Raw genomic sequence first — 11,595 nt, forward strand, 5'->3', positions numbered from 1 at the left:
AGATGTGGGAGAGGAATGGTCTAACGGCAGCAATGACAAGCTAGGAAGACCAAGGAAGGCTTGACCTTCAGGATCTGCAGTACAATGATGATGGGAGAGAAAAGTCATCTTCTCCTCTTGTGTGGGCTTCAGGGGACAGAGTCCCCAGGAAAAAGACTGATTTCTGTCAGGGGAAAACAATGATGGGCACATTCAGAGAAGAGGTTGGGGATATAGAGGAATTACTGTGGGTGCATTGTGTTTTAGGAGTAGGAGAGGGGTGTGAGAAGTGAACTAATGGAGAAATGAGGTCACAGCCTTATGGGGTTAATATGCAGCAGTTGAGGGGTGTTGTGGGGATCTTGGAGTTCTTTTGGTGACTAGCACAAATGGGGTTAAACACCATTATTAGATGAGTTCTGGTGGATTCAACGCAGTTAGATTCAAGATAAATTTTGAAGTCTGGGCTACAGGAGGGTGTGTGTGTGTCTGGGACTTCCTGTTTACCCCAAGTGATGTGGAAGTTCTCTCTTATACCTAAAACACTGGTCCATACAGTGTTCCATATTATTCCTAGGAACAGAGATCATATAAATCTATGATGATACAAAAATATGGTCTAGGAACTACAGTACACATTCAGGATAGGACTACCCCTGGGGAAGTGGAAGGTGAATGGACATGGGGTGAGGGTTAAGGGAACCTAAATTTTTCCTTACTGTTTTTATTCTATAAAAAAGAGTAAATATAATCAAATGTTAATATTCAAATCTGAGTTGTGGAAACACTGGTGTTTATTATATTTAATGCCTGGGCCACTATAAGTATTTAATAAATATTGTGTGTTGAATGAGAGCGGCTTTCTCTTTAAAAGTTTCTCCGACAAACAAAATTCTCGAATTAACACAAAATGCTACAAGAGCATAGAAAAGGGAATAAATAGAGAAAGGTGGGGAGGGTCTGAGAAATCCTTGTGAAGAGACTGGGTGCTGATGTATGTAGAGTATCTTTACCACAATACACGAGCCATATGGCAAATATGGGATACAAGCTAAAGACATCATCCTATCTTCATTTTACCTTAATGTTTGAAGGTTCTGGGTGAATATCCAGAAAGTGACCTGGAACTTTTGGTCTTTTCAAGTAACTACTGGATCCTCACTTTCCTCGCCCAACATGGACACTGGGTGGTGCTGCTGTCCAAAATTTCTCCTCTATCATGGATGTTATTACCTCCATATATAGATTACAGGTACTTAGGTAGTCTCCTGTGGGCCAAGCAAAGTGCTAGGGATTGGGGAGATTAAGATGATCCTCCAGTAGATCCTCCCATGATTACCCTACCGACAACTACCATGTTCAGTGTCTGAGAAAATTGAAAGTGTGACTTTTACATAGGACAGTACCACTATTGCAGAAATGTTCTGCAGTGGGGGTGAATGACTCTGAACTGCCCACTCTCTCAAGCAGCTCCCCTCCTCCTTGACCTGGCCAAGGATTAGAACAGATGCCACTGTTGTTTGGTTATCATGGTGTACTTAGGTGCTGTGGCTATAAAAAGCCAGTTCCAGATGTTGGAAGATAACTGGGCAAGAAAGAAGTCTTTGTTTATATTCAGGCTCCAATTATACTGGAAGAGTGAGTGAACTTGGGAAGGAGGGAAGTGGATCCTTAGCAAGAAAATAGTGGGAGAGAAGGGGGAGGCAGGCAGACCATCCCTCGGCGAATCAGAGAAGGCTTGGGCAGTGTCTGGGGAGGTTGCTCCGGTATGACGTCATCAAGACACTGAAGTAGGGGAGAGGTCCTGAGAAGAGGGGAGACAGTGGACTCCAGCCTACAAGACGAAAGCCCCGGGGTTGGCGGGTGAGCGGGGACAGAGAAAAAAAAGGCCTGGGATCTTTCAGCCAATCAGAGGTGGTTGGGGCGGGGTCCGGGGCGGGGTCTGCTTCGCGATTTATAACTGCAGGGTGCCACGTGGGAAGGTTTAACCTCGTCCAGTGTGTGGAACGGCATTGGTCCAGCCGTCGTCCTTTCAACCGTCTTCAAGCCATCAGGTGAGGACGTGCCGTCCCCGCGGAGCCAAAAGACTATGGGGGAGTGGGTCGGTATCTCAGGAACTGGTGGGGCGAGGTTGGGACTGGCGGTTTCTAACTGCACCTCCTAGAGAGTCCGCGCCTTTGTCTGCGGCGCTGCCTTGTGTGCGTTGCCGAATCCTCCCCGGGTGGGTCCTTAGAATGACCCCCCTCAGAGTGGCCTGTCCGCGGTGGCTGCACGCCCGAGGCTGAGTGGACGAGGAGTTTGGTTGCTGCCGGGTTTGGGCCCTCTGGAGCTGGCACTTCCCGCTCTCCCTTCCTGTGGCCAAAAGGTGGGCTGTGCGCCCAGCAAAGATGATGGTTATTTTAAAATGTAAGCAAACTGCTCCAGACAAACATACCCATGTGCCCAGCCTTTTATGATATTTGTTAGTCCCTGTATCCCTACCTTGGAAATTGGCTTCTGATCCCTCATCAGAGGAGGGTCATAGCTTGACCTCGATGGAAGGGAGGCATAATCAGGATTTCTGGCTGCTTGGGGGTCTCTCCATTCTACTCTGGGCACTAGACCTCTTTTAACCCCTACAAGGGTGGGGCCAGGCACGCGCCTGAGAGCACTGTTCTCCCGTCTCTGGGGTCACCTATTGTCCCTTCTTGACAAATCCAGAATGCTCACAGGGCACCTCATCTCCTAACTTTGCCCTTTGCAGAGAAAATATTGCGAAATAAAAAATCAGCTGTTTGTTTATCCCGTTCTGCTGATCTGATCCTTATTAGCTGTGTCTTCTTACAGCATTTGCAAACCAGTGCCATAAGGAGCTGGTATGAGACATGTAATTAGTTATGATCAGATTAAATCCCTTCCCTCTCTTATTGTGGCTATTTAATCAACCATCTTTGGCAGATAAAATGGAAAGAAACTAGTACAACTTTTTAACCATGCATTTTAGTGTGCTGCTCATATCCCTCAGGAGAAATGCCCCCCCAACAGTAATTGACTAGAAAGTGAAGATGCTCAAAAAGTGCTATCTCCTGTGTGAAATTCATCAGCTGGTTAAACCCAGTCCTTATTTTTTCTTCTGTCTCTATCTGCCCATGTGTTTCTATCACTTTCATTTTACCTTTGCTCTGATTTTAAGAGTGAGACATAGTCACTCCAGTTATTAGAGCATCTGGTTTCTGGTACATCCTGATTCGGTGGCATTTACTACTTAGCAGAAATAGGGTAATGACATGGAACAAAAAGTATTCTAATAAAAACATTTCTAAGATCTGCTGCTTGTTTCCTGTAGAAAATCAGCAAGTAAAATACACATTAATACTAAATGTGAGAATTTTTGGCTGTTACTCTTTAGTCTGACAACAGTTCTACCAGAGAGATTTGTTAAATGTTTTTTTTTTTTTTCAGCCTTTCTGTTAGTCAAGATGAGTGATAAGCCAGATTTGTCTGAAGTGGAGAAGTTCGACAGATCAAAATTGAAGAAAACTAATACTAAAGAAAAAAATACTCTTCCCTCAAAGGAAAGTAAGTCTTAGGAGCTTTCTTGTTGAGACAAACAATGGTGAAAGTTGATAGATTCAGTAAATAAACTCCTCTTGTAAATTTTGCCACAAAGTAAGCAATAATTAAAATACCAATGTATTTAATGCATTATCTAAAAATATCAAGTATTTGCTTCTTACCTGGCTTATATGAATGGTTCTCACAAAATAAGCCCTAGTAATAATGGGAGAATTTTTTAAAAAGTGTTTTTTTTGGTTGTTGAAAAAATTACTAAAAGCCACATTAAAACCAATCTTGGGATATTGGACTCAGTATTATAAACATCTTAGTTTTGTCCAATTTTTGGTTACTTGCCACTTTTATACACCTAACAATTTGGGTCTGTGATCTTCTCCCTAAAGAACTATGTAAATTTTGTGGTTTTGGCCTTCTCTACCTGATGACAAGATGAGGTGAAACAGCCACTTTAGCTCTTGGGTATACTCTGGTCTCCCAGGGATCAAGGGATCAGTTTTGCCCTCTTGATTTACAGTCTGCTGGAGAAACTCCAAACCAAGGGGTACATTTTTTCATGTCAGCATTATTTGTAAGTTCCAAAGTTAGTAAAAATTGGAGAAACTCCAAATCAAGGGGTACATTTTTTCATGTCAGCATTATTTGAAAGTTCCAAAGTTAATAAAAAAATCCCTAATTGTATAGGGATAGATAAATCAGAAGAAAATGCTTCCGTTTCTCTTCATTCTTAAAATAATATATGGAAAAAATGGCAGTATCATAGATTTACCTCTTAAATGGGAAAAAACCATGTAGTTGATGTAGATTCTAATGAATATTCAGGTAGTATACACACACACACACACACACACACACACCTGTAAGCAGGTATGGCAAACTTTAGTGACTTGCAAAAGTGCTTTTGGGGAAGAAACTGAGCTTAATCTTAGGAAAATAACTTCTTAATGATTTTTTAAAATGTTTTTTCCCCCAGCTATCCAGCAGGAGAAAGAGTGTGTTCAAACTTCGTAAGATGGGAATCTCCTCCCAAGAGCAGTTTTCAGCAATGCTTGAGTGTCACGGTTTTGGGCTTGTTTTTTGTTTGTAAACCTATGAGCTTGTAGAGGTTTTAGGCACCTTCTGATACTTCACACTCATACTCCCTGGCTAAGATGTCAAGAGTAGCCAATGTTCCCTTATATTCATTTTTAAACTTCCATTGGTACATAAACTCCAGCTGGCAAATGTCCATAATCTCACCATTGATGACCTTTGTGTGTGAAGTCCTTCTACCCACTAGAGGATAAGCTACTTTTCACCTTCTACAGTGGGTGTCTCCATTGCTCCATAATCTTCATGAAGGAGCATGGGTTTGCAGCTTTTATAATTTATTTTAATTTCTAATGTTGCAATAAAATAACAAATAAAATCAATATGTTAAGGCTCCTGTGGTTTGTTCCTAGTGGTCTTCTAAGGAATGAATGTACCAAGGGTACTCTTTCCAGCGAAACAAAATGGCTGTAGGAAAGACATTTTGGCAGATTATTCACATGGAATAGGCTCTCCACTGTCTAGGTGCAGTGGGTCCTGACTAAGTGATGCTAGGTGCTTTTTCCTTAGAGTTAGAAGAGGTCATGACTGGCCCCCTTATCTCAGAAATGAAGAAATGAAAACATCTGAAGTGATGATCTAAAGTGAATAAGAGCTGGAATTCTAGCTGGGCTCTGTTGCTTTCTCAAATATGCTTTTAAATTTAGTGGAAGGAGATGTCCAAGGCTGGTGACAGATGCAGAAGGGTATTGGAGGCATATGCTAGCACACACTCTGCTAAGCACAGCAAGCACATCTTACTATTTAGCAGAAACTCAGATATCTAATACCTGCTGATGACCCACAGCATTGAACATCTCATCTCCTTGTCCTGAACAAAGTTCACTATATTTTAAAATTTATGATAGAGAGAGGTAGTGAGAGAGGAAAAACAAGCACGGGGGAGTTGGAAAGAGAGATGCAGGCTCCCTGCTGATCAGAAAGCCCCATATGGGGCTCCATCCCAGGACACTGAGATCATGACCTGAGCCAAAGGTAGATGCTTAACGACTAAGCCACCCAGGTGCCCCCAAAATTCACTATCTTAATGAGCCAAGTATTTGGTATTCATGGTGAGCATAAGTGTTATGGACTGAATAGTTCTCCCCTACCTCCAAAAAATATCATATGTTGAAGAGCTAACCACCAATGTGACTGAATCTGGGGATAGGGTATTTAGGAGGTAATTAAGGTTAATTGAGGTCCTAAGGGTGGGGCCCTAGTCTGCTAGAACAGTGGCCTTAAAAGAAGAGGAAGAATCACCAGAGATCTCTCTCCCTGCCATGTGAGGACACAAAGGGGGTGGCCATCTGCAAGACAGGATGAGAGTTCTCAGCAGAAACTGATCCTGCAGGACGTTGTTCTGGGACTTCTATCCTCTAGAACTATGAGAAAATAAATTTCTATTGTTTAAGCCACCCAGTCTATAGTATTATGTTATGACAACTCAAACTGACTAATACAATAAGGAATACATATAAATCGGCAAGCTCTGATCCCTATCCTTAAAAAATTCTTTCATCACTTAAAAATTTTAAGAACCAATCACCTATAATCCCACCAATTAGAAGTATCAACATTTGATTGTATGACAATCCAGACTGGTCTATTAATATTCATATATTTTCCTACAAAAAGCAATTATGCTATCTGTACATATTTGCAACCTCAAGTATTCTCTTACCATTCCTTCTAAGGACTAACATTCTTAAATAATCACTGGGTTTCCGGGAAGTGGATGCTGTTTTCAATAACATAAACTTCAGTAAGTGAAACAGTAGTTGGGTTAACTCTGATTAAATGTCAGTTAAGTAACACAGTCACAAGGCTTAGCATAGCCAGAAGATCTGAGAGTTTGAAGTAACCACAGTAGTCATCAATACCTTACCTCTTGCTTGAAGTAATTATCTGGCAGAGTCACTCACCTTGCTCTGACAGGCTGCTTATACTGTGCCCAAACCTGCCTTCCTATAGCTTCTATCCAATAATCCTAGGACTTTGTGCTGGAGACCCAAAAAATGTAGTTGTTCGTTCTCAAATATTTGAAGTCAGCTGTTGTATGCCTGCCTCTGTACCTCTAAGGCTTCTCCTGATGACATTTTCCTTATCCTTTGAATCTAGCTTACATGAATGGGGAACATCATGGTTGCTGATGTGCTCAAGTTTGCTCATGATCAGAACACTTTGCATCCTGATTTTGTTACCCAATGCACTTGCTCTCCTTTCAACATTGCTATTTGCAAATTTGAGAAACATACTGTACATCCATGATAGATTCAGCAACCTATGCATTTGCATATAATTTAGGCTGCATTTGCACAAGACTAGGATTATTTCAAAGGGCCCGACAGAAAGAATGAACATTGTCGGTGACCTGGGATTGGATAAGAACGCATTGTTCAGTTGCATTTGTTAATAATAGTTTCATTAACATTGATTCTATCCTGAGCAGTGTAAGTGTTAGGCTGAGATGAGAGGTACATGGTGGCAGGTGAAAGATTTAGCTGCTGAGTACTAATACAGACATGGGATGGGAAAAACAATTGCTCACCTAGAGTAGTTTTATTCAGCATTTCTTTTCTTTTCTTTGTTTAAGTAGGCTCCATGCACATTGTGGAGCCCAAAGCAGTGCCTAAACTCAGAATCCCGAGATCAAGATCTGAACTGAGATCAAGAGTGGGACACTTACCCGACTGAGCCACCCAAGGGCCCCTCAGCATTTCTTAAATATATATTGTGGGGCAACCCTTCTACTTAATAGAGTCACTTGCCTAAAAAGAGCCACAGTTTTCCCTTAATAAGCCCACTAATAGTAGGGATTGAGATTTAGGGCCCTGAACAAACAAGGGAGGAAAAATATATAACACACCTATTTTTTCCTCAGTCTCTAAGGGTGAACACCCAGGAACATTTACTGGTCCATACTCATACTTAACACCTGCTCCCACTTAGAGTCAATGGCTGTGGTTTAGGGTCCGCAGGTCTTTCATTGGCTGAACCAGTGGAAGGTGGGCTTGGGCTACTCTGATTGGGTGTTCCTATCATCCCATGAGGTGTAACTGCAGGTTCTGAATCTTTGCATTTTAAAAAACAAAAGAATTTCTTAAAAAAAAAGTGTAGACCAGGAAACAATAGAATTGGATAAATCTGAGTTAAACTAGTTACTTCAGTTCTAGGAAACTTGAAAAAAACACTATTTTATGAGCTTCCTGATTTAGCTATTTCTGTACTGTGTTTGGATGCTCGGTTATTTATTTAAATTGACTCTACAGTGGGGGTAGTGTTGAAAAATATACGTATGGGGTATTTTGTTTTATGAATAATGCTTCCTCCAGTTTGATGCTTATAATTTACTATTTACAGCAATAAAACTGTTTCTCTTATTTAAAAAGTCTTTTCTGCAATGTGACACCAAATTTATTAATAATAAATTTATTTATTAATTTAATAAACTATTAAATTATCATAAATAACAATTATTATTAATTTATTTATTTATTACTTATTGATAATATTTGAAGTAGAAGTGGGACATCTCAGAAATTTGTTTAGCATACGTTCTTCAATAGGCATTGCCATCATATTATATTTTCTTGAAATAAGAAGGAGGGTTTTTTCTTCATTATCTGGAACTATTTTATTAGCAGTAGAATTACCTGATCCTTGAAGGTTTGACAAGAAACACCCTTATAAGCCAGACCATTTGGGACCATAGCTCATTGATGACCTTTATTTCTTTAATTCTCTGATTCAATTTCTATAACTGGTTTGGTTTTATAATTCTCTTGGTTCAAATTTTAAACTGTTTTGCATTCATACATGTAGAAATGTGTTTTTCTGTGTCACCAAAAATTCCCAAAGGGTTGGGTTTTTAATTTTAAAATATTTTCCATTATATTGATAACTTCTCTCCTTAAGGAGGTTTCTTAGAGAATTAGGTTAATACATATTTTTCATACAAAAGCTCTTATATATATATTAATCAATATTAACATTTAAGAATTTTTAGGATCCAAATATTGATAAGAAAATTTTAAATGTGGTACCTGTTTAAGGATTTGAAACTGTCCCTGTAATCATTTCTGTATATGTTCTGGTTTTGGAGATGGTGGTTTTTCCATTTCTTTCCCAAACCATGGAGAGTTCTTATCAGAACTAAAGACACTGGTTAGTAAGAAGGGTCCCTTGATTGTTCCCACTCTGATAACTATGTCATAGGGTTTCTGCTCAAGCCATAGTGGCCACCAAGCAGATTATGAATTAGAGGTGAAATGGCCAATTTTTGGCAAGTCATAGTGCTGGTGGTATAACTTTGGTTGGGAAGTTTCGACTCTCTCAAGGGATTAAAGTTGACATTCCACAATATAGGTGATTTGAGTGATATATGTTTTAAAAGATTTATTTATTTAAGAAAAGAAGAGAGCACATGCAGGAGGGAGCAGCAGAAGGAGAGAGAGAGAAAAAATCTCAAGCAGACACCCTGCTGATGGGGAGCTCCACAAGGGGTTAGATTTCACCACCCTGAGATCATGACCCGAGTAGAAATCAAGAGTCAGACACTGAACAAACTGGGCTAACCAGGTAACCCTGAGTGATGTATTTTTTTAAGTTCTTATTATGTGCATCTGTCAGTTGCTATTCTCAGAGGACCTTCTGCTCTTTGTGGCATCTTGCAAAGATTTTCTACCTGACGTCCCAAGAAATTTAGAGGGCACTGGATTTCTCTCTTTGATTCTCCGATGTGATTGTCAGGCTCGAGGGTATACAATCACAGATGACAAAGGCCTGGCATAGAGCTCTGATTTCCTGCATTGCATTTTGTCCAATCAGATATGGAGGTTGCCCATGACGTCAGGAAATGCAGCGACTATAAATGGGCCAGCACCCCTCAGTAGCCGCCATTCTCCTTCCTTCTGAGGTGTTGGGAAGGCAAAGTCCACATCGCTCAGCCTGGCTGTGAGATCTCCTCTGACGAAACCTGGGCACCTGAGGAGCCCACGGCAGCGGACCTGAAGAGCCCGAAGCAGGAGCAGCCAAGGCGCGGTGGCCACCACCACCACCGCTGCTGCTCCCACAACAGTTTCACCACGTACTTCCCCAGGGTTCTGAAGCAGGTTCACAAGGGCCTGAGCCTCCCATAGAAGGCTGTGAGCATCATGGATTCATTCAACGACATCTTCGAGTGCGTTGCCGACAAGGCCTCTAGCCTGGCCCACTCCAACAAGCACACCACCATCACCTCCAGGGAGATTCAGATAGCTGCATGCCTGCTGCTGCCCAGGGAGATTGGCAAGTTCACCATGTCTGAGGCCAGCAAGGCCATCATCGGGTACACCTCCCGCCAATGAGCTGCCTGAGGACCGCCTTACCACCTTGCAAACCAAAGACTCTTTTCAGAGGCACCTCACTTAGCACAAAAGGACCTGTAGCTCTAAAAAGTGGGACAAACTCTGTAGTTTTTGTTCTTGGGGAATTCTGCAGATATTTAAAGTATTTTTTCTCCCTCTGCCACTCCCCCTGCTTCTCTCTCTCTCTCTCTCTCCCTGTCAAATAAATAAATAAAACCTAAAAAGAAAAATAAAGGGGGCATGTAGGTGGCTCAGTCAGTTGAGCATCCGCCTTGCCTTCAGGTAATGATCCCAAGGTCCTGGGATTCGGTCCCATATAGGACTACTTGCTCAGTGGGAAGCCTGTTTCTCCCTTTCATCCCTGCTCGTGCTCTCTCTTATTATCTCTATTTCTCTCGGTGTGTCAAATAAATAAATAAAATATTTTTTAAAAAGGAAAGAAGACCAAAATTGTTATTCTGAACACATAGATCTCAAACAAAATCTTAACACCACCTTTGGTGATGAAATGCTACTATCATTCTTATTAAAGTCAGAAAGTAACAAGAAAGATTTTTAAGCACTACAGTCAAAAAGTATTTGTGCATATTTGGAAATTAAATTTTAAAAATATTTAAACACTAAGAAAAGAGCCTAAATAAGTTGAGTTGATCTGATTGCTCTGCAAATGAGTAAATATTTAGAACAGCTTTATCTTGGGAAAATTTGCACTCTGAAAAATAAGCATGACACAACTAATAAATCATTGAACACTATATTAAAAGCTAATGGTGTACTATATGTTGGCTAAGTGAACATAATTTTTTTTTAAATCTAAAAACTAAAAAATAAACATAAACCTTAGTAGACTCTAAGCAAATGCAACCTGAAGTCAGGCATAGTTTCTTACTCATAGACATATTTATAGTGTCGATGGAATCGACATACAGTAGATACCAAGAATTTTGTTGAGTGAATGAATGAGCCATATTTTCAATGTTTAGGTAGTAGGAATGTTGGGGTTTGGTGGGACAAGATTAGGAATATGGCTAATTTAATGTGACTCTGTGCTCTCTGGACCTGAATTTCTTCTGTAATAAATTAGTTATAATACCATTGTCCTAAAAACCAAATAAGATAGTACCTGTAGGCAGAGGCAGGCAGAGAGAGAGGAGAAAGCAGGCTCCCCTCCGAGCAGAGAGCACAATACAGGGCTTGATCCCAGGACCCTGATATCATGACCTGAGTCAAAGGCAGAGGCCCAACCCACTGAGCCACACAGGTGCCCCCAATTTTGGTTTTCTAAGCCATCTCAGGTAACTTATTAGATATCAAACATGTCCTTTCAGTAGCTTTAGGGGCCATTGAGAACACTATTTTCTTGGTTTATTTAAGTAAATTATAGATTTTTCAATATTAAAATTTCCTTAAATTTGTGGAAGCGAACCCCTTCATTGGAAGCACTTGAAAGAAGTGTGTACCTGGAGATCCTTTTTTGTTTTTTCAAAATCCTGTGAGTTTATGAAATACGAGTATGCTCGATTGAAGTTCCTTTTATTGGCAGTCTACTGATGTTAAATCAAGGTCACCCTACCTTCCTTTCTTTCTCCCTCTCATTATGCATGCTCTAGAATTTTCATTTGTGCCAAATGTCCTGAAGTTGAAGGAA

The 11,595-nt window shown here is 40.6% G+C and overlaps 1 protein-coding gene across 1 annotated transcript; it reads left to right on the forward strand.

Annotated features, from left to right (window-relative positions):
- The first annotated feature begins 1,976 nt into the window (after positions 1-1,976).
- On the forward strand, positions 1,977-4,658 carry TMSB15B (thymosin beta 15B). The gene is made up of 3 exons (XM_044235231.1): positions 1,977-2,033; positions 3,421-3,537; positions 4,505-4,658. Exons 2-3 carry the CDS (start codon positions 3,438-3,440, stop codon positions 4,540-4,542), a joined length of 138 nt encoding a protein of 45 aa, XP_044091166.1. The 5' UTR covers positions 1,977-2,033; positions 3,421-3,437; the 3' UTR covers positions 4,543-4,658.
- Positions 4,659-11,595: the final 6,937 nt, after the last annotated feature.

Source organism: Neovison vison, chromosome X, assembly GCF_020171115.1.
Source record: "Neovison vison isolate M4711 chromosome X, ASM_NN_V1, whole genome shotgun sequence".
NCBI lineage: Eukaryota > Metazoa > Chordata > Mammalia > Carnivora > Mustelidae > Neogale > Neogale vison.